The sequence below is a fragment of the Buteo buteo genome, chromosome 15 (genome assembly GCF_964188355.1).
Source record: "Buteo buteo chromosome 15, bButBut1.hap1.1, whole genome shotgun sequence".
NCBI lineage: Eukaryota > Metazoa > Chordata > Aves > Accipitriformes > Accipitridae > Buteo > Buteo buteo.
In genome coordinates this window covers 15,426,977-15,449,828 of record NC_134185.1, presented here as the reverse complement: position 1 = coordinate 15,449,828, position 22,852 = coordinate 15,426,977, and the positions used below count along the sequence as shown (strand labels likewise).

General features: G+C 37.7%; 1 protein-coding gene across 3 annotated transcripts in view; it reads right to left on the bottom strand.

The window, feature by feature from the left end:
- KLHL32 (kelch like family member 32) overlaps positions 1–22,852 on the bottom strand; it is a 122,597-nt gene that overhangs the window by 89,651 nt on the left and 10,094 nt on the right. For 2 of the 3 annotated variants that reach the window (XR_012652988.1, XM_075046369.1), the window contains exons 2-3: positions 6,884–6,972; positions 3,693–3,873 (exon numbers count right to left, since the gene is read on the bottom strand). The exons of the other annotated variant lie outside the window; for it this stretch is intronic. Coding sequence is in view for 1 of the 2 variants with exons in the window: in XM_075046369.1 (XP_074902470.1) it covers positions 3,693–3,873; positions 6,884–6,906 (204 nt within the window). In the remaining variant the exon portion in view is untranslated. The remainder of the gene's footprint in view (positions 1–3,692; positions 3,874–6,883; positions 6,973–22,852) is intronic. 3 annotated transcript variants of the gene reach the window in all.

Sequence of the window (22,852 nt, the reverse complement as noted above, 5' to 3'; positions counted from 1 at the left end):
AGGAGTTCTGACTGGAAAACCAATGCATTTCGTACAAGAAAAATCTTGATGTTATATAATCACCTGCCAACACTGTAAATGCCTACTAATGAAGTCATGCAGTAACATTTCATTTTGCTCCCAGAGGGGAAAAAAAAAAGAATCTTTTAATTGGAAATCACTTAGCCTGCTAGAGTCATCACAATGCATACAATACTCACTAACTCAACCACCTTGTCTCACTGCAATAGACTGAGACAAATAGCAAATTACAGCATGTCATTGGAAAAGTTTGCCTAAAACACTGTTTGATGCTTAAAAAAGAATTCATAAAAATACATATGTTTACTATTCTCTATAAGAGTCTTTTAGGGTATGGACCTAACTACTGTATTCCTTAGCTCATTTTGAAAGAAGAGGTCCTTCAGGAGATCCTGAACAGAAAACAAATTGAAAACTCTAATTTTCAAGTGTCTAATCATGAAGTTTAACTCTGTATTTTTAATGCAGAGTCTTTCTATGCAATGTCCCAAGGGACTTTTTTCCTTAAAGAAAAAAACACAACATTTTGGTGTACAAATGTAACAAACTCCCAAATCAGGTGCTATGCTTAGGATTTAAATTCCAATGTTCCTGCACAGCTGAAACAAGACTAACTATACCAACTGGAAGAAGGGATGGCAGGCTGTTACCCTAGAAGGCTGGCCCTTAGTATTTTGCTGAAGCTCAGGTCTCTGGCTTGTCTTAGAAAAGCAAATGAAGATTTTACTTCAAGACTATAACCTACAAGAAAAATTGATAAGGCAACCTCTGTTTGACCTCCACTCTTCCACATGCAATGGCTCCAATTTCCTCACTCTGTAACACAACACACATTTAGTTATCCTTCTAAGGTGTTAACAAACTTTTCTTTGCAGTAAAAGAAAGAAAGAAAATATGCTGCCCAACTGACTTGTTATTCTCATCAAGAAAACACAATTTCGGAAGTAGTTCCATCCAATTCAAAGTAGACACAGAACACGTAGAAAATTGTAAAAGGGCTCTGTATAAAGCAAATATCCAGTCTCTCGTACAAGCTGTTTTATAAGAGTGGCAAAAAAGAGAAAACAACAAAAAAAATATCATGTGGATTCATTCTGTTAGGGCCCTGTGTAGAACTGAACATATTTCAATTTCTCACAGAGTAATCTGTGAGATCATAAGAACTGGATGACAGCCTCTCCAGGTAGAGTTGAAGGTAGGTTGGTATATTAATCAAATCTATGAGCCACAGAAACCAGAAGCTACGGTAGGCAAGTTCTTTGTGTCACATTGATGTATAGTGTTGACATCTCAGTTTTATTCAAGGCAACTCCAACATCTGGTGTTCCAAGAAACCTGTCCACTGCAGTCCTGTGCTTACATCTCAAAAATTAGTGAAAGGTGGGTTTCCCATCGCAATAATTTCATCATGAATGACTTCAGGATTAGAAAAGCTGCAAGGTTCACCCAAGAATTCCTTCAAGAAAATCCAGGAAAAACTAAGGGTAGAAATCATCTTATGTAATACTAACAGCTAAGTTTGAAGCATGCAAGTCTAGTCTTTATGACCAGTGGAGAGATATCTGGCACTTCCAGATAGTCATTCATTTCATTATAAATAAATCTTCTATCCTCCTTTATCATCCTCTGGAAATACCCATTTCTCTTCACTGACTCTGAATGAAGCTTGGCATCATTCTCCTAAATCTTAGAAAATGAATACTCGGGTAGCTCAAATTAGGCAAAATCCCTCTGGATATAAAAACATTAATAATCTCAGTTTAAATACAAAACATTACTACCTTTAAATCAACTCTCACTTTTTCTAAATTATTAGAATCAGGAGCATAATGTATAGTAAATTTTTGCCATCTTCCTACAAGACATAAATTTCATTTCACAATTTGCTAACAAAGCTTTTTGTCCATTAATAACAGAAACTCGTTGGCTGATTTCAGAAAGCACAAGTTCCATATTTACAGCTGATATCTAAAGTCTGAAGAACATGTCCTACCAAATTATAACAATGTTGAGGCAGATCAAATTAATAAATGCTGCATAGATCATTCTTTCAGGATTTTTTTTAATATAAAAATTTTATGTAGCAATTAGCAATTTAATCTATTGTAAAACTGGTGGGGTTTTTTTCTTTTCCATAGGGCATTAAGATTTTAATTTGCAATACTGTCCAGCAAATACCAAGTAACTCAATTGGAAATAACAGGGTGAATCACAGTGTCCCAAATCTCAAGGTCAGTAGGTGACCAAGGTAGAAGCTGTTCCTACCACACTGCTTGAACACTGGGTACAGCTGCCCACTCTATGACGTTTCAATGCATAGAGTACAATGAGCTCTGAAAGGAATATATGTCACAGGTGCAGAGGAATGATATGGCATCCTCATTAAAATATTTCAATCAAACCAGAACAGCAGTCCTGTAGTGTATCTATCATCAAGTATATATAGCACTTGTTAGAGCTAGAGAGCTACAAAATCCCTCTCTGTGCACTGGGGTAAAAAGAAAAAGGTAGTAAGCAATTTGTGTTACAGCAGGCCAGAGCACCATGACAAAGCAACATTAGCAGCTATGGCAGTGCAAAGTCTGCAGTAGGACAACACATAAGCATGCAGCCAAGTTCAAAAAACAAGCAATCAATTGGCTCAACATCATCACAGTGAAAGTAACATCAAGGTTAACAATTTTTTCTTAAATAACACAGAATAAATTAAGTCTCAATTCTAACCAAAAGAGAGAGACAGAGTTGACAGGAAGATAAAAATACTTCTCAGGTAATTAAGGATATAGAAAAGTTGTCATACACTGTATTACTATTGTAACAAAACAAAAAGGTCACCATAAAGAAGTTCGTAGCACCACAATTACAGTGTAGGCAAAATATTAAATAAACTTACTTTGTTAGACAAAAGAGACCTTTAAATTAATTTCAGCTTTAATAACAACAGGATGACTCACAATTAAAAACACCAATCAACTAAAGTGCCATAGACAGTCCAACATTTGGAACAGGTACATTATAATGAAGGTTCGTAGAATTGCTTCACATGAAGAATGCTCTTCCTATTAGAAGACTCAATTTTTCACTTACTCCAATTTTAGCACCTGGGTTCAATTTTCCATGCTGAGTGTCTGAATTAGATTTCCCAAAGAATATTTTAATCTTTACATTTCAGAAACACTCGTTTCTGAAAATAAGTTTTATTATGCTTTAAAAAATTACTACAACCTCCTCTTTGAGAGTAACCATTTACAGCCCTACAAAAATCCACTCTCAAGCTGACTTCAATTGCATTTAATATTCAGATTCCCTCTCCTCATCCCTCTGTGCTCTAATCACACCTGTCTCAAATGTCTGGGTTCTACAAAAAAAATCTTCTACTTTCTGACTTTACTGGGGCAAAAGATTCAGAGAAAGATGTGTACTGCCTATTTCTACTGGGGGGGATGACTATCATAAATGATAAAAAACTTAGTTATTAACATTTCTTCCCTATGACATGTATGTGGATATTTAAAGTTCTATACTCTACTGAATGTGCAATAATCTGAATTTTCTATAGGCTCAAATTTAAAGCTTATTCAGTATGATATCTATAACCATTCCTGTTGCCCCCAGGATAATTTTTAATAGTATTATAAGAAAAGAAAAAAAAAATAAATCCTTGGACTTACTCGGAAGTAGTCACTGCAGGCTGCCAGGACTGCTTTATGTGCGTGGAATTTCTGCTCTTCAGCAATAAGGGTGATATCGCAAAGTATGCCATCACTTCTTTGTTGGTTCAGGGCTGCCAGGACAGCATTGTTATGGGAGCTGGACTGACAAAGCCTCTGACCTGTCAGCATTTCCTGAACGCTGAGAGGGGAAAAGGGAAAGATTTTGTAAAAAAAAAAAAATGTAGGAAACAAGCAGATTCTGTTAGAAATATAGAAGAACTTTTTTTTTTTTTTTAAGACAAGACTGTTTGGCAATTTTTGGCAAGAAAAAAAGTCATAAACCCTGTCAGGCAAAAACCTTTATATGGTATAGACATCACAAGAAAAGTTCAGTATTACAAAGTATTATGAAACCTGATTATATACTCAAATTTAAAAGCCTTAGCCGTTCTGATTTTCATTTGCTGCACTGGAAGTTAGCTGGACTCATAGGATTAATTCAGAATTATTTGAGAATTAAATGAGAAGAATAAATGTCAATGGAGCAACAGAAAACTTTAAATGGCTCAAACTGATGCATTAGTGGAAAGGAGTATGTATGTATGTAACTAGTCCTACTACAAAGAATGAAGACTCACGGTCTCAGGTGGCCTGTTTAAGTCTGATACCGCATTACTGAATGTTTTCAGACCATTTCAGGTCATTCACATTTATGAAGTGTTGTGGGGGGTTTTTGTTTTGTATTGTGGGGGAGGGAGTATGTTTGCTTGTTATTAAAATGCTGAGGCCTTCCACCACCTCTGAATATCTCCTTGCACGAATACAAGATTCCCATGTCATCAGCCTAAGATTGTCTGATCACAACTCCCTTTTCCACAGCAGAAGGAAGAGACAATATAATTGCTGATGAAAACAGAAACAAAGCAAACAAATCTGCAAATCCTCTTTGGCACAAAACAATGCAGTTTATTTGACATCTGTGAGACTATACCAATTTATATTGCCTGAGAAGCTAGGTCTTTATAGAAGGTGAGTTTAGAGAGAGTCATTGCTGAGTAAATCAAAGTGAAGGTATAATTTTTTTTTTTTTTTATTAAGGGGTAAATAACCTATTGTTTTTTCACTACAATCATGTAATTCACTCCATACACATGCTATGCAGCAGCTGTATAGCTGTCGTATTTTCTTTTCCCATCAACACACACTCTCTGTACTGCCTATCCCACTCCTTCACCTTGGGCGCCTGTAAAATAACGCAGACCTGCCTTGCAGACTGTTTGCTCTAATCTAACTTAATCTTTTAAAAAGACAAGAACTAAGACATTACTTTTAGAAGAAGGATGGCCAAAGTGGAGTTACACAGGAATAACCTGTATCTGAACTTCACCACCTCTCTAATAGTTTAGGTTTCACACACATACCCTACATACATTTCAAAATTATTCATTAAAATTATTCTTATTCCTTCAGCTATCCTGTTTGTGGAACCCCTTCTAAGTGACAATTAACAAGAAATGTAACCTGTTAAAATACAAGTGAATTCTTTTTAATAATTATTTCCCTTCTATAATTTCCACAGCAAAGTGATTAAATGAAACCAAGATGTATTATTTTTGGCAGGCAATGCTACAGGTTCAACCTACTGTATTAAAAAAAAAAAACAAAAAAACCAAAAACTAATAAAACTGTATTTTCTCTCCAGCCTTCATCAACAGCAATAAAGAATCTGAAATCAAAGGTTAACCATCAGTTCTGTTACTGACTCCAGGAGAACTGCAGGATACAGTCTGCTCACCCTGGTTTCCCCCTTAAGGACCTGGAAGAACATTGGGGTTTCGGGGCGGGGGGGGGGGGCGGTCCTAAGGGAACTGAGAACATTAAAAGATTGGAAGATAACCCGTGCAAGTATAGTAACCTACTTATACTTAGTGATGGTTTCTCTGTATTTCTGGTTTTTATTAGCCTCCCTCCCGATGCTGTGAACCAAGCCCTCTGTTCCTCTTGCTTTTCTCACAATCATCCAGGGGGGATTTGCCGTAAGAAAGGGACTATTTCACTCAACAGAAAATAGATCGGAGGGACAAGGTACAAAGGTAAATTTTGTGGGGAAAATTTTTATTTTTATATATACATAAAAATACATTTTTTTTATATATATATATATACACACACACACACATATAAAATCAGGCATCTGTGGTTTTAAAATTGAGCTCTGTCATAATCCTTTTTTCAATTCAATGACCAAAGTGAAAAATCAATTGCCTATAACACTTGTGATAACAACATGTGAAGAATGTATACACATGCAAGGCAATTTAACTGGAATTTATGAATGAAAAAGAACTGATTCATTAAACATAACATGGCCACTTTGTAGTGATTATTGTCAGCTGATATACTCAACAGCTATAAAATGCAAGGAATCCCTGATTCTCTTCTGCTGCAGAAGCATGGCAGGGAAAGGGGAACAGAACTGGAATGATAAAATGCCCCAGTACTATCAGGTAGAGCTCCTGAGCTCCCAGTGTTAACCACTCTGCAAACAGAAGAGCTACCAGTGTATCAGACTAGTGCAAGGTTCTGCAGAAAAGCAACTGGATTAATAAATTCTGCTGAGTGTTCTGCCTGAAAGTGCTCCCAGAAGCTAACTAAATATCAGATTCTCTGATGAAACAATGGGCAATACAAATAAATGAGAAAGGCTCAACTGGCAAGTACGTATAGATGATTAAGACTCTGTAAGAGGGAAGGAGACAGAATGGGAGATTCTGGAAGGCAGGAAGATGAGTTTGGAGAGAATGCTCTGAAGCCATTTCAAAGAACTGGAAGAGTAATACATGTCCTGAAGAGTGGAACACTACACACACCAAAAATGATCACGAGCCATCAATTCAAATGCATGAATGTAAAATGCCAGTTGCTTCCACAATCAAAAATCCCAAGTATAGACAAAGACATAAACAAGAAAACATATGAAGAGACTGTGGGACCCAAATCAATTCCAGGCATGCCTCTCTTTGCTACAGGTAAGTGGCAACAAGAAAGCAATATTTTGCAGATTACAACATGGATATGTACTAAATAATATGAATTACTAGTGAACAAAAATATTAATTTTACTTTTCTACTATCTGTTGACTGATGCTTTGGTAAACAACATCCTAAAAGTGAATGACTTCATACAGGCTAACACAAGTACTATATACCTTAGGCACCTTTCAGAGGGCATCCTTCAGTTCTGCTCTTCTGAATATCAAAGCTTAGAGTCCTGTAGAGAAAGCAGCATGCATTGCAGCTATAAAGAAAGAAAGGAGAGGGACATTAAAATTCAAAGCATACACAGCCTCAGCCTTGAAGATCAATACTTTCAGGATGTGTAATTCAAAAGCAACTTCCTTCAATTCTTCTATTGCAGAAAGACATACCATATAGATTAAGTGAATGTGAAATTTTATTGGCTAGATTTAGTATAGCCTGAAAGAGGACTTTCCTCCAGTCTTTTCTAGAAATGTACACCCAACCATCTAAACTTCCTGTATCTACTGCCCTTGAGGTGTGTCTCCTTTCTGCAAACTCAGGAACACATATTATTTCAACATGGTGGAAGTGTGGTGAGGGAAATATCTTCCCAAAAATCCCTCCATTTGAAGAGTAGGCCAGAAGCATCTATTGGTGCTTACTGACTTCCCTGAATATCATACAGCTATAAAAATCTTGCACCTCTCACAGTGTAATCTCACAGGCCTATCTAGGATATAAGAGGTTTGCCATACACCTAAACTCATGCTTTGACAATATTAATTTTTCATGAGGACACAATTTGGTGTAGGAGAGAGGAGAGGTTTACTGTATACTCCAAAAGGCAGCTCCTACTTTCCCCAGAGCAACATTCTTGATTGACTGATCAGTGCTATGACCAAGTACCACTCTCAACCTGAATATAAACAAACCTTCTGGTAAATACAAACAGTATGATCAGATTTAAAAAATACCTATAGAGTTTATAAAAGATAAAATATTAAAGTGACCATATAAATTAACCTATGCTGCTTAATGACTACTGAAAGTTGCTTTTGTAACAAAAAGGATAAAGGATATTGTAACAGATAATTATTCCCCAAAATTGTCAAACCATCACAGAAGTCACACTGATCTCTCAGTACCTAAATAAGGTGACAGAACTTTTCCATCTCTGCTGGTTGCCAGTGTGCCACTGCGGTTATCTTTAATACAAGGGAAGTTTTCCGTTTTCCAATTAAAACAATGCCCTATTCCAGGTGCTATTCAGAGGCTTCTACTGACATCAATACTGAAATACCACAAACACCCTTTTGTAGCGTTACTAATTAAACAAACAAAAGTACAAATAGTCCAGTTTTTTGCTTATATTAATTTGTTCTTAAATTTTGCCCCTTAATCTTACACTGACTGGTAGTTTTACTCTGAAAGCCACTACACGTATTTCAGGGAGACTCTGCAATGGATATGTGAAGACAGAATTAAGCCTTTAGTCATTCCCCAGATAACAAACAAGCAACCTGCGGGAAAGGACCATTAATCCTTTTCCTATTCTCCCGAATTACAATTCTTCATTCTACAGACAAAACTACAGTTCCTACTTGCCAGAGAGGCACAGTGACATCTACCTTTCTGCAAGTGCTGTCACCTGCACCACAGCAGTGGAAGGACCAAGACAAACCATGAAAGAGTTGTGAATTTTGGAAGCTGATAACTTTGTTTAGCTGGATTTTCTTGAAGACAATACAAGGAACACTCTTGAGAATTCCTTGTAGATCTCGGGTCCTTACTCCAAACCACAGAAGGAGTAATAGCCACTCAGTTCAGATACAGTTATGTGTTTTACTAGGTGAAATGTAGTCTTCCTCCATCTCATTCTCAAAAACAGCAACTTCTAAAACTTCAGCCTTGAACAGGCACCTGGCATAGAAAACTACACCCTGAACAGCTGAAGTGTCCAACAAAATAAATTATTGAAAACAGGGTTGTATGGCAAATCGTTAACTAGTGTAACAGCCAGGACAGCTGACAGATGACATTTCAACATCATACATCAAGTATAAAAGAAAAAAATATATTTTAATAGAATAGTCAAAACAAAGGTACACTACTTTGGCTGCTTATTTAAATGATTTGCGGATCATTTAATGTACTGTGTCTTGGGTATTTTTGGATCATAAGCATCACATTACTCTTTCCTGTAGAAAAGCAAACTTTTGAACCAACTAGATATATCATGAAGATAAAGCATTTGAACTCTGTGAAATGTTGTTTTCCCTTTGACAACTTCAGATATCTGGTTTAAATTTGGTCTTTATTTAAAAACAAGATACAACATTTAAAAACTATCAGAAGTACAATATAATCCACTTCCTTCCAGAATGACTTCATAGCACATCCTGAAGGAGGCTGTCACGGACGCAGAGCAAGACCATTAAGATTTACCCATGGCAATTTCTGTCCTAGTTTAGATCCTTATTTGTAGGAGCTTCTGGTTTTGTCTTTAAAGTACTCCGGTTTTAGTAAGTTAGAATAAATCAGCCTTTCAAGCTGTACTTCACCTTCTCTCAGAGTAAGAGTCTCTTCAGAAACAAGACTCTATGAGCTTACTACTCACAGAAAATGAAGGACAGCATTACCTTCTACTTTTTATCAGAGGTCTGCCAAATTAATTTGTCAAAAGGCAAACACTTGGAAACAGCTAAAAAAAAAGTTTGACTGCAAACTTGCTCTTCTGAGTATATTAACACACTTCTCCCACTTTCCTGGGAGACACTACTTTATCCCTTTTTCGTCAAGATCTTTGAGAACTGAAAGATTTTTCTCATTCCACACAAAAATGTTCAAGAACACCACAACTGTGAGGAAAATTCTGCCACTGCCCAATGTTGTCAGTGAAACCGTAACTCAGCTCAACTACAAGTTTCTCATCTAATTTAGTGCCTCAATACAGTGACTTTCAAGAGAAAGCATTCATAGGAAAAAAAAAAATCTTAGAATAAATGAAAAACTACAATGCCAAGGGAGTAAAAAATTTAAAACCTGGATTTGTTTGGAAAACCAGGATTCAGTCAAAACAATGCAAGAAAACATTCAGCAAAATCAATAATAAAGTAAAAACACAGTAAGAAAAATCAACCTGTTACAGTCTTCTGATTAGTTGCAAACTATTTTCTTGTGAGACTGGAAAGGTCATTGGTATCTTCAGGCCAACAGCTATAGTCAGTTAGAATAATGAAGTTTATTTTCTATCAGTACCAAATTACCATCTGACATGATAAATCATTAAGATCTTAAACCACAGAAATATAAAATGAAACCACAGGATGTATGAACAGAACCACATCTTTATGTCTTCATATCCTTTTTGTGGCTTTATACCTTCTACGTATCTGAATATATCAGTATTCAGAAGATTTTTTTCTGAAGAGGCATTCAGATAAAAAAGTGCCAAGTTTATGGTCATCTGTGTAACTTAAGGCATATTTTACCTACACTACCACTTAAGCAAGAGGTTGTTGCATTCTACTGGTAAAACCACATGCAAACATAGAACTCAACGCAGTAACATTCTACCCATGAAAGGAAAAAGTCTGAAGTTTTACTGAAAAACACGCATTTGGAGTTTGATGTCTTTCAAGAACACATTTGTTTCTAGAATGTGTTTATATTGTTTAAGGTTTTTCATTTGAAAAAAGATCAGTTTTATACAACAACATACCATTGTGTAATATCAGCTTAGCTTTTCAGATCCACTCACTGTTGCTATCATTTAAGCTACAATAATAATTACTTACCTGGCAAAAGGAGAAGGTCATTCCTTACAGCTGACCCATGTGTGGTTGTTAGAGAATGGCTGGGAGAACAATATTACAGCTTGATCCTGATCTAGTTCAAGATGTCCCTGCTCATTGCAGGGGATTGAACTAGATGGCCTTTAAAGGTCTCTTCCAGCCCAAACTATTCCATGATTCTATGAACTTATTTTCTCATCTTTCTGAAACTTGGGCAATAAATATGCAAAGCACTCTCCAAGTGAAGTATCTAAACCGTACATTGAGGCCACAGTCATTATAAAGGGACAGGGTGAAAGCTCTCTGGCATTTTAGTTTTAAGGCATACTGCTGCTGGTATGAACCTAAATCTTCAGTTACTTTGCCAAAGTATGCTTTCAAGATTTTTCCTGTAGAGCTCAAGAAAAGAAAAGAAAAGGCAGGGTGACTTAAGTAGTTTGCAATTGAACTTTCATGTGGAATTTCTTTTGCATTTTCATTGGATAAAAAACAGTAACAAAAAAAAAAAACCCTGTTCTTTAAACCTAAGCATTTTTCTTCTGGGAAATTTGACATATTTGTTGAAAAAAGTGAAAGGCTTCTCTAAATGAGGTCAGAATGCTTTATAGTGGAGAGCAACAGAAATTTAACTAGAGAGATCATAATTATTTCTCCTGATAACTCTAGAAACAAACACTGAAATGGACACACAAGAGTGAGGCATGCTCTAAAATGCTGTCAACTTCATCAGGGCCTCACTCAGATAAGCCTTGGATTTTTAACTGTCACAGCCATCAAGGTGCTTTTCTTGAACACAACAATAATTCTTTTCTAGAGTAGTAAGAGTCAAAAATACATGGGTATGTTTTTGAAACCACTTCAAATCTGCATATGGAGTATTTACACCAGACAGGAGTACACAGTACTGTAGATAGTCTACAATCTTGGCAATTAGTCTCCATGAACTTACAGATTTTATACCTATGACTGAAACATAAATGATCACATTTTCTGCTTAAAGCCTCCTAAAAATACTAAGAAAAGCATAAGTGATTGTTGGATAGTGGACAGCCTTGCATAACTGAGGTGACCAGGTGACCAGTTATGCGTCTACAAACTACACCATCATGAGATTTATTAACTAATGGCATTTTCAGTGAATGACTATTTACATCTTTCAATGAAAGCATAGAGAGTTTATACATTTCTATGGGACCTACAATAGGCCTTCAACTTTCTCCACAAAATACCTTTCATTAAGTTTAAAAGAAAAGCGCTGTGAGTACCGGTAGCTAACATGCACCTTCTAAGAAAGACCTTCAGTAGCCACAGGGTGGCAGAACTATACTTCAAGATAATCGATACCTCCAGGACAGTGACCAGACTCTTGCAGAGTCTTTTTACCCCTCACAGCATAATTATAATAGCACAAAATACTTGCTGTGCGTTCAGTGGGTGCTTTCAACACCAGGAATCGGGGGGAGGGGGGAGAAAAAAAAAAAGCCTGTATGTAATAACAGTATCACCAGCTGGCAGTTCTCCAAACATCAGAGCATTGCAACAGGTTACTGACCTCCATGCTTCTATTTTGACAATTTACTCAAGTCATACAGTAACTGATCACTAAAATCACTATCAATTTTACCTCGTATCATTAAATTAGCATGAAATTTTTCATATACATTAACAGGCCAAAGGAAACCCTAGACACTTCTTCATTGGAAGTGCAGATAATTTCACCCACACCCATCCTCAGAAAGCAGGGAAAGTTTTACCAATATTAGCAAGTTTAACAGCAACAGTGCTGGTTCCATTGCCTATAAAGCCAACTAGCCCACATTTGGTCTCATGTGGCGTCCAAAATAATGTGGCCACATCCAAACAACTAATTGGGAAAAGTCACCAACTAACTCCCAAGCCATGCCTGGAAATGTTTTGGAAGAGCACTAGATGGCTCAAGTCAAGACCTTGCCAGAGATTGTTGTAATGGTTTACTGATAAGAATGCTTGAGTTTCAAGCTCTGCACTGGAATGGGCCGTGCAATGTTACTGGCACAAGCAAGGCTTTTGAATCCCCACAGCAAACACAAGTGTTGTGCAAGAACATTCAAAGTTCTAGCAAACTCCTAACATAGGAACCATCTTCCAACCATCTTAGGCAGTTTTATAAATGTGTTTTTTCTCTATTTATTATGTTTTGTCTTTCATAATTACATGGAAATGGCAGGGAGGAGGTGGAAGAGATGTGGACCAGTTATGAATATTAAAAAAACAATAAAAATTTCAAATATGTATTTGAAGATCCTTTGTTAACATACACACTAATTTAAAACATGCTTTGTACAAAATTAAAATTTCCAGTCAAGTCAAGGACAGAACTGGGCATTTAGAACCCCCCTTTATTACAGAGATTCTGGGTTCTCGACTCTTTTATTGGACAGAAAAAATAATCTACCATTTAAATCAAACACTAAAGTACTGAATTCTGCTCTGAAGAAACAGGAGTTGCCTTCTAGCCTGTTGTGACATAACTGGCTTACCAACTATTCCTCCACTCTTCAATGGAAGAAAACAAAGATATTTGCAAACACCTTTCTGTGAAGAGAAGGCATCAAAAGATTTCCGGCAGCTTTAAGCAAATTGGGCAGGGAGTCATTCATCTTGATGACGGAACAGATATTGATGATGCCAAGAGGAAGATGAAGAGTGAGAAAGAAGATGTAAGAGGAAACAAAAGACAATAAGGAGCAAGCTGGTGATGAAGACCAGGTGAGACAGCAGCAGTTGTTTCCTGGTTTTCCTCTTTTGCAAAGGGGGAGGGGAAACAGTGGAAGAGCACAAATACTAAAATCAGATGCATATCTGGGCAAAATAGAGGAGAAAGGATGGATTTTTTTTTCCACAGCACGATCACAGGAAGAGAATGCAGAGGTCAGCTGGGAATAATTCTAATTGCTAGGCAAGAAGGCTGAATGCTCAGTTCAGGAGTGAAGACTGGGAAGGCACAGAGAAGAAAGACAAAGCCAAGGGCAGGGAAGATCCTAGTTTAAAACCTGCATGTGACACAAAAACATCAGGTCTGGAAGAAAGTAACCAAAAGAATCAATGTCTGTTGAAGCCCATTCCGTCTAGATTTTAGAAAAGAAATCAAGATCACCAAGTTTCACATCTTTTGTGTGGAGAAATATCTGCAGAATGCTTGCCTTCACTTTCTGCTGACTGTGCTGGATTATAATGAATAATGCCTGACAGTTTACTTGGGCAGCAGAGTTCAGTGCTAATGGTTCCAATTATGCTGCTTTTCCATGCAGTCAGTACAGCTCTTCCAGATTTTTTTCTTTAGTTTACCTTTTGAAAAGTGTTAAAAGGTTACATGCCCATGAAGCTAAGAATGCTAGAAACAGCAAAAAGCTAAGTGCTCCAACGCCCAAATTGAAGTTGCCTATGAACATCTTACTACAAGAAAAGGCACAGGTATTTCTAATTCCAACACTTCCTAACACATGAATGTTTGATTTTAAAAAAAAAAAAAAAAAAGCAAAGTGAAAGTCTTCTTATATGACTTATGTTTGTGTTAAAAATAAAGTCAATTAGAGGTAACAATAATAGGAGACATACACACTCCCCTAGGGCCCTTTTTCCACACTTAGATGATCTCAGAACTTCTGTAAGCCTGGTTAATGCCATTCCAGCATAAACTCTTGTATTGCAGTGATGCCTGTATTACTGTTGAGCTGTAAGCTGCTTTAAGTATAAAAGGAATTTTCACATGTAGTTTTTCATACTATTCACTTCTGACTTACAAGTTTAAGTGGAAGTGACAGGACCTGAAGTTAGCTACAGCTCTGAAGTAGATCCATCTAATCTAGACCTTTTCCTTACAATGAAGTCAGAGTGATTAAAACAATTCCATACTGAAAATCAGATTTGATTAAAACATTAAAGATTTCTAGTTTGAAAGAGAAAATCCAAACTAATTAGATGACCAGCATAAATAAGACCAACAGACAAATGTATTTCTGGCCACTGTTTGTGGGTGAGAAGTAGGGGGAGAAAATGGAGAGGGCTGCCCATCTCCAAGTTTTGTTACACACCGCAATCATGAAAGCCATAAGCAGTAGTCTGCACGGTCATCTCTGCTTTTTGGGAATACCCTCTTTTAGTCACATAGAGCCTAACAGGCATCTGCTCCCTGCTCCTCTCAGTAGTCTCCTACAGTCTTGTCCCTTGCACTGAAAGTTCACAGCTCCTTACTGCACTTCTCTTGTCCCACCAGACCCATCTTCCAGGTGGAAGTTCTCCTTTCAGCATGATCACCTGCCCTAAGGATGGGATGATCACTTCTGCCACCTTCCATCTGCCTCACACACGATCATAGAATGGTTTGGGTTGGAAGGGACCTTAAAGATCACCTAGTTCCAACCCCCCTGCCACAGGCAGGGACACCTTCCACCAGACCAGGTTGCTCAAAGCCCCATCCAACCTGGCCTTGAACACTGCCAGGGATGGGGCATCCACAACTTCTCTGGGCAACCTGTTCCGGTGCCTCACCACCCTCACAGGGAAGAACTTCTTCCTTACAGCTAATCTAAATCGACCCTCTTTCAGTTTAAAGCCATTACCCCTTGTCCTATCACTACATGCCCTTGTAAGAAGTCCCTCCCCATCTTTCCTGTAGGTCCCCTTTAGGTACTGGAAGGCTTCTATAAGGTCTCTCCAGAGCCTTCTCTTCTCCAGGCTGAACAACCCCAACTCTCTCAGCCTGTCTTCAAAGGAGAGGTGCTCCAGCCCTCTGATCATCTCCACGGCCCTCCTCTGGACTCGCTCCATGTCCTTCTTATGTTGGAGGCCCCAAAGCTGAACACAGTACTACAGGTGGGGTCTCACAACAACAGAGTAGAGGGGACAATCATCTCCCTCAACCTGCTGGTCACACTTCTTTCAATGCGACCCTAATCACATACCGTCTCTTCTGTGATGGAAAGTTATTTAATTACGCTCCAACAGTAAGAGGCAGAAAGTTTTCCTCCAAAAGTTTCTCTCCTCCACCTTGTAGTAGACTACTCCAGTTATTACTACCTGCTAGTAGTACTACATTTTTGAAAGATGATCTATTTCAGAAAGACATAATCTGACAGGACATACAGGACAGACTGACACGTAACTTTGTTTCTTTCTAGCAGAAAGGGACAGCTGTGAGATTTTGTAGAGGACTCTTCCAGTATGAGCTATACATCCATGAACATACTGAGACTGTGACAGTTAAACATGCAGCAGTAACTGTAAAGATGCTCCTGTACATTGTAATTCTATGCTTGTCTTTAAGAAGAAACCTGTAAAGTCTAATCAGAGGAAAGACAGATTGAAGAGGTATATATAAAGTCATCTTCAATACTGCTTGCTGCATAGCAGTTACTGTCTCACAAAACTGTGATCTGGGGCATGTAAAAGCTGAACTTTAGACCTTACACCAGCATATCTGCAGCAGTAACTTCTCTCCACCCCCTTTCTTCAGGACTCTCAGCATACCTGTACTGTATTCTTTTTATTCCAAGCTTTCATTAAACCATCAAAAAGTTTCATTCAGAGGCACTGTAACCACCATGGTTACAGATTAACAAAGCATTAAGCCTATGTCATTCTGGAAGGACACTGGTTTCCCTAGCTACAATCCCTCACTTGCTATCCCTATGACAGATAGTTTCTTCCAGCACTTCACCCTGCTTTATGCTGCCTTCTGCAGACCAAAAAAGCACCTATTGTTTAGAAAAAATAGAATTTCCATCATGTCCACTATTTTGTTACTGCAAACCACTTTATTTCTACATTCATTGCCTGTAGATGTTTACACAGTCACTGCTACCTCTATAATCTTAACTAGCTAAGCTAGAAAAGAACACAGATAAGCCTGATCTGGGATGGGGAAAGTAGCATGGAAGAAGTCAGCAGGATTTTTTGCACCCCACTGCCAAAAATCTGTAGCTTTGCTATATACACAGGGCTGTACAAAGTTGTAACTGGACAAAGGAACAAAACCAATTTAACCAAGACAGAAAATTCTTACCATATCAACAGAAGGAAAATTGCTCTCAATTCAGGAAGGGTATCAAGGGACAGATTTACTAGGGGAACTAACTGTGGCCATCTCCCTGTGAGTACAGCCTGCTATAGTGTGAGCTTCTAAAGCATTAAGACAGTTGGGAATGGTACAGTTCCCACCCCCTGCCAGAGGAAGCTGTGGTTCACAGATCTGCTGGGAACACAAAGGAAAACATCAGGACACCCGACCTCTTAATGCAGGAAAACTGAATGCCCTCTCCAAGTTGATGGTAGAGTTAGTGGATTCTCTTCCTCCAGGGATTCATGCAGAGCTTTTATTTAGGCTTTGCACAAGACATCTAGTCTTCATACTAGCATATTTAATTGAAACAGGAGATTTCTTGTTTTCTCTCATCCTCTGCTCAACATACGTTCCATTTCTAACACAGGCTTTATACTGTGTTCCAGACCAGCTACCTAGAAAATGTTCTGATACTGACCACTGTTGTTAATACTCAAGTGTCAATCCAGCAAATAAAAATTCCTCTCGGAGCAGAAAGGACATACCTGGGAGGGAGGGAGGTGACAGGAAATATAGTCTAAAAAGACTCATTTTGAGGATGCATATGATACATTTTATAGTGAGTCATGTCTTTGACAACATGCCTTAAGAAACTCACTTTAAGATAATACCTTGTATTAAAGTAAAAGATCACTCTAATTAAGCTCTATCAATTAGGTTACCAGAGAGACATTTGAGTTCTTGTTTGCAAACATCAGATTTCAATGCGCTCTACTCTTTCAGAGGCAATCCAAGAATTAATACTAAAAATCCTTTGAGTACATGCAGATTTCAAGACAGACTGGATGGTTCAATGGATTTTTTTTTTGTAAAACTTGTATAAATTCACAAGTTAGATCTGACTAGCATTAGCTGTTGACACATTTGGCAGTCAAAAGACAGACCAGAAACTGCATCATCTGCTGTCATTTCTCAGCAATAAGCTCATCTCAGTAATGGAAACATGTAGAAGTTCTCAGTGAGTGCAGAGATACAAAATATAGCTGTTCAGTGTTCTCCTGTTAAAGTATCGGCTCTGCTTTTAAGCTGACCAAACAAGAAAAAGTACACTCAAATCTCCCATTTCCTTAGTACTTGTGCACCAGCCTGAACATGAAACTTGTATTACAGCCCTGTTTTCAAAACGCCAATTCAACATTCTGGTCACAGCTCCCAGGACAGAACCAGGTCTCCCTATCCCCAGGACACCACCTTCATCACTGAATTATGGATACCTATTCTTACTCACTCTCCATCTGACCCAAAGTGCGCATTCTCAGTGGGACAATAAACCACAACAGCAGGAGGGAATAGAGAATAATCCCATGCATACCTAGCTCTTCCTCAAGTCTGATAGTACTTTTACTCTTCATAGGAGGCGAGAGGAACAGTTTTGAATGCCCGTCACAGCAAGGACAACTGAACTCAGATCCATTATTAGGCAAGTGCTGCACTAGCAGTCCTTAGATAATTAAAAAAAAAAAAAAATCCAGGAGAAGCTAAATCTCAAAAGAAAGAAGTAAAACGCTTGTGAAGAAGGGAAACAACTTGCTGCTTAAACTCATAAGGGCACTGTGAACGTAGGCACCTATGAAAAACTTCGTAAAGCTACAGTTAAGTGTTTATTTCCAGAAAAGTGAGGAATTTTGAACACGTGTACCTTTGATTTTTTTCCTCAGCTAAATTGACATCCTGTCCACATACATGCAAACAACTTGTGGCTTGTTAAGTATCTTTGTTCTTAGGCATCTATTACTACTCAGACATTAAACTGGGAAGCTCAGCAAGTCTCTAGGGTTTGTGAATACCTAGAACGGGTAGGACCTAGCGGTGCTCCTAGAACCAAACATAAGAGGATTTGTGGAGACAGTCCTAAATACCTAACTGAAGTTTGTGAATTGCATGCCAATCACTAGAAGCCCACTACATTTGAGAAAGCTAAACAGTGCCAAGCATAATTCCTTGTACATAACTTGAGATCAGCTTTTGCCAAGACAACATCTGTATAGATGATGATATAAAAAAAAAGCATATCATTTAAAAGGCTCTAGGAGCACTCGTTTCTAAAATAACACATAAATTAAAAAAAATATAAAGGCAATAATTATCTTGTTAAAAATCACCAAATGCTACAAATAGCTACTCATAATTCAAGTTAAAACATTACTACTTCTATAACTTTGTGGGCATAAATTAACACACATGAAATTCCATCTGAACACAAGAAAATACTTTTTACTGTGAGGATGGTTAAACACACAACCAGATTGGCCAGAGAGGTTGTGGAGCTTCCATTCTTGGAGATATTCAAAACACCTCTGGACAGAGTCCTGGACAACCTGCTCTAGCAGACCCTGCTTGAATGGAGGGGTTGACTAAATGATCTTGAGAGGTCCTTTCCAACCTAGACGATTCTGTGCTTTATGTGATTCTCTACGGTACAGCTGAGAAGACTATGAATATACTGTATGCATGCAAGACCGTATTAGCCCCATATGTTGTATTTATTCCACATTCCAATCCTCTTGAAGAGATTTTATCTCTTAAAAGGAAACAGAAGGGACAAAAAAGGGAAATTCTATTAAAACCATAGCAAATGCACATGCCTCTACACCTCTCTTCAAGTGTCCTGGTACAGCACATTTATGAATTGCAGTCTTTCCATTTATTGGAACACCCTAAAGAATCCTTTGAACTCCTGGCTAGAATTAATACCAATCCAAAGCAAACATACTGTAACACTAAAAAACTTACTTTGTCATAAGTATTTTTTAAGTATAGGAAAACTCAGTAGCAATTCTGGTGCAACTGCTGTTTATATGAAGCTTGATCATTATTTCACTTGATAAACAAAAATAATACTTTGTAAGCAATACATGCATACACTGATTTTTATTTTTTTCCAATTAAGCTCAATTAAGACTTAAATTCAGTTGATAATATACAGAAGTTTACTGTCATTTCAGACCCCCTATAGTAACCAAGACATCTCCCTGGGGAGATGAGAGATACGACATAGGACACACAGGACATCCAGTCTCTTCTGGATCAGGGTGTCAAATGGCAATAGACATCCACATTTCAGTAAGTTGAGCCCTGAATGACTCCTGACAAAACGCAAAAGAATTTATGTAACTTAAGTTTTGGTAAGGGCATTTTCAAGAAGTTTTCTCACAGATGTTCATCACTCAGAAGAACTCCAAACCAATAAAAACACCTTGCATAAATGCCCAACAATCACAAAAAATTTTTGCTCTTAAATACAATGCTTCCGCAAGTCAAAAGTAAAGGGAACAAATCAGAATATTTCAGAATTAAGCCACACTAAGAAGCCTTCTCAGAAGAGAATTCTGCTAAGTATGATGACTGGGAAAGCCACAGCAAATACTGAGTATTCCAAATTAAAAAAATCTGCGTATCCATTAAATTCTACAAAACACATCATATCCTACCATTTATTTCAAGTCAAATCTTGCTATTTTCAAACTAATTAATTTGGTCAATGTCTTCAATGAGAATTAGACTAAATTCATAGTTTAACAGCCTACGTTTCTGTGAATCTTTTTATTGCAATGTTTCATAGCTTGCTAGTAGAAATGCTGCTGCATATTTGAAAAAAATAGTGAAATATTAATGCTAGACCATTCCTACAGATGCAGCTAGGAAAATTATGAAACGCCTAGCTATTTGCAAGCAGTTCTCCAAGGGTACATAAGTGTAAAACATTCCCACTAATGAGGAAAGAAGGACTTAGATCTTTAAACAATCAACCACTCATATTTTAATAATCTTGCAACAAAAGGAATGGAGCTCCTTACGCAGTGGGAGGCAACATACTAAACTTCTTCCTGATACCTAGGATTTCAGCATGGAACAGGCCATTGAGATTGGATGGGAAGAATTGGAAACAGCAGTCAGGCAACAGAAAAGCCACAGCTGAGCAAAGTGGGGATAGGTGCAGTCCCTGGAGAAGATGCACTCCACTCAGCACCAAATCAATGGTGTCCAACGTAAAACCAACTAAGCCAGTGCTTGTATCTTCCTGTGGGTATGCTTCAAGATGGGATTTCTAGAGGCCATGATGGAGACCTCTATCAAAACCATACTGCCAGGCAGAGAAGGAATTAAAACCACAAGGAAACCATGAATTACACACAGGACAACAGTGGCCTATTACTGTTATTATCATATCCCAGAAAACTGTGAATATTTTCCTGGATACGGTACCACCAAAACTCTACAGGAGTGGCCTGAAGAGATTTCTTCCCCCAAATTTTTTCTCCATGGAAACATTTAAGGACAAAACAGTTCCTTTATCCCTAAAAATGTAATTGAAATCCTTGGAGAAGTCAAAGCTCTGACTAAATTTGAAAGACCCACAATCTTTTTAGCAGTATAGAGCATAGAGTTAGGAGACTTGCATTACACAGATTTTTTTTCATTTAGACGTTGGCTGGTTTGGGGGTTTCTTGGTAGTGGAAAATAATTTACATCAAACAACTCATTTGACTAGATCTTATGCTGTTAATTGCCTTAACTGTGGATTTTATCTACAAGATCTCACATCAGCGTTTTTAATTATTTAAAACACATTAAAAATTGCTGCTATCAGCATGATCAGAGATTACCTTCTTAATAATCATTCTTCTTTGAGTGTAAAGCATTTGATTCCAGCTGCTATGAACTTTTAAACAAGAGAAAGCAATGTCTGCTGACATAAAAGGGACAATCCACTTCATAAAGGAATGATGACCAAATTAAACTGAATATGCCCAACAAAACAATATGATTTTACGCTAGACACTTTTTAAGCTTTAATACAGTTAACTTGCTTGGGAAGAGTCTGAATTACTGTATTTTACTATATTATTCTGACTTCTACACTGTATCACAACACTAAAATCTTCTTTTACTCCAATTACTTTTTCATTAGGTTAGATTCCCAGCCTCTAACCCACATGGAAGCTACCTATGTTGCCTCTACATTTGGTCTACAGCAAATAATTAAATTTAAATATATCAGTGCTAGTACATCTCTAGAAGAATCAATGGGACAGCATCACCACTAAAAGCAACCGACCTTCTAAATCAGTATTTGACACAGACTGATTAGGAAGGAAAATGGTAACCCAGACTCTACCACTAGAGAAAAGTTTTGTTGCAATCAAAGGTAAGCGCTGATCAGAAAATAAACACTTTTTAAGGTAAGGAAAAGCCAAAATAAAGCAGCCATGGTGGTTTCCTTCCCTGTCACCAAATGTATCTCTGGAATAAAACTGCACCTGAAGCTTTCATTTCAAACAAAGAATAAAGTTTATAGGTCTGAAGATTACTGGGAGAAGCTTGAAAATATAATCTAACACCAGACTTATGAATTCTAACAGAAAGCATCTGAATTTAATTACCGATGTCTGGGAACTGACTTTCAGTGTTTGAATGCTTGAGGCTGACAACGCTAAAATTAAAAGCCATTGAATGATATAACAAATAGAAGCTATTCATCAATGTCTTGAGTTGGGAACAGAGACACACTGGCCCAAAAGGTGCTGACTGGCATAAAGATGGCCTGAAGTGCCCACCCATGCCCTCCAATGACTAAGCCTAAGGATACTGCAGATAGATCCAAGGACTAAGAGGATAATTAAATGGCATTTGATTTCTCTCTTTACCAAATGGCACACACAAAAACCTGGATTTGAATCAGAGGATTTACAGGGGACAGACTGCTCCTCACCTTGCCAATGAACTGAGCAGTTGTATCCTACATGATCCAGCACTCTAAGCACAGACTCACTGCTTCTTTTCCATCTTTGGACAGTGGCATACTGAATGCAGCCAAGAAGTGCAGGACTGCATCCAGATGACCTGAGTCACTATAACCAAAGCATTGACTTCTAGCTTTGGCCACGTTCATTCATTTACCTGGCAACACTACAGTCACCCCTCCCTAATCAGAAGACACTTGTTCTCTAATAAATAAATAAATGATGCAAAAATAGGTTTGAAAGATCTCTCTCTACCTTGCCTCACTTTAACTCTTAGATCTGACAGTGTTGCCAGTCAGTGAGCAGACTGAAGCTGTTGCATCACCACTATGACTAGCTTTGCAGCATGCTCTCATGCAGCTCTTGGTTACATCCAAAAAACAAATGCAGGCTTTTACCTCTGCATTTATACTGATTATGAGATAACCAAATAAAGGCTCTTCACACCCACTTCCAGAAGAAAAAGAGCACAAACTACAGACTTAACTAGAACTAAAAGCTATTTGATCTTAAGTATTT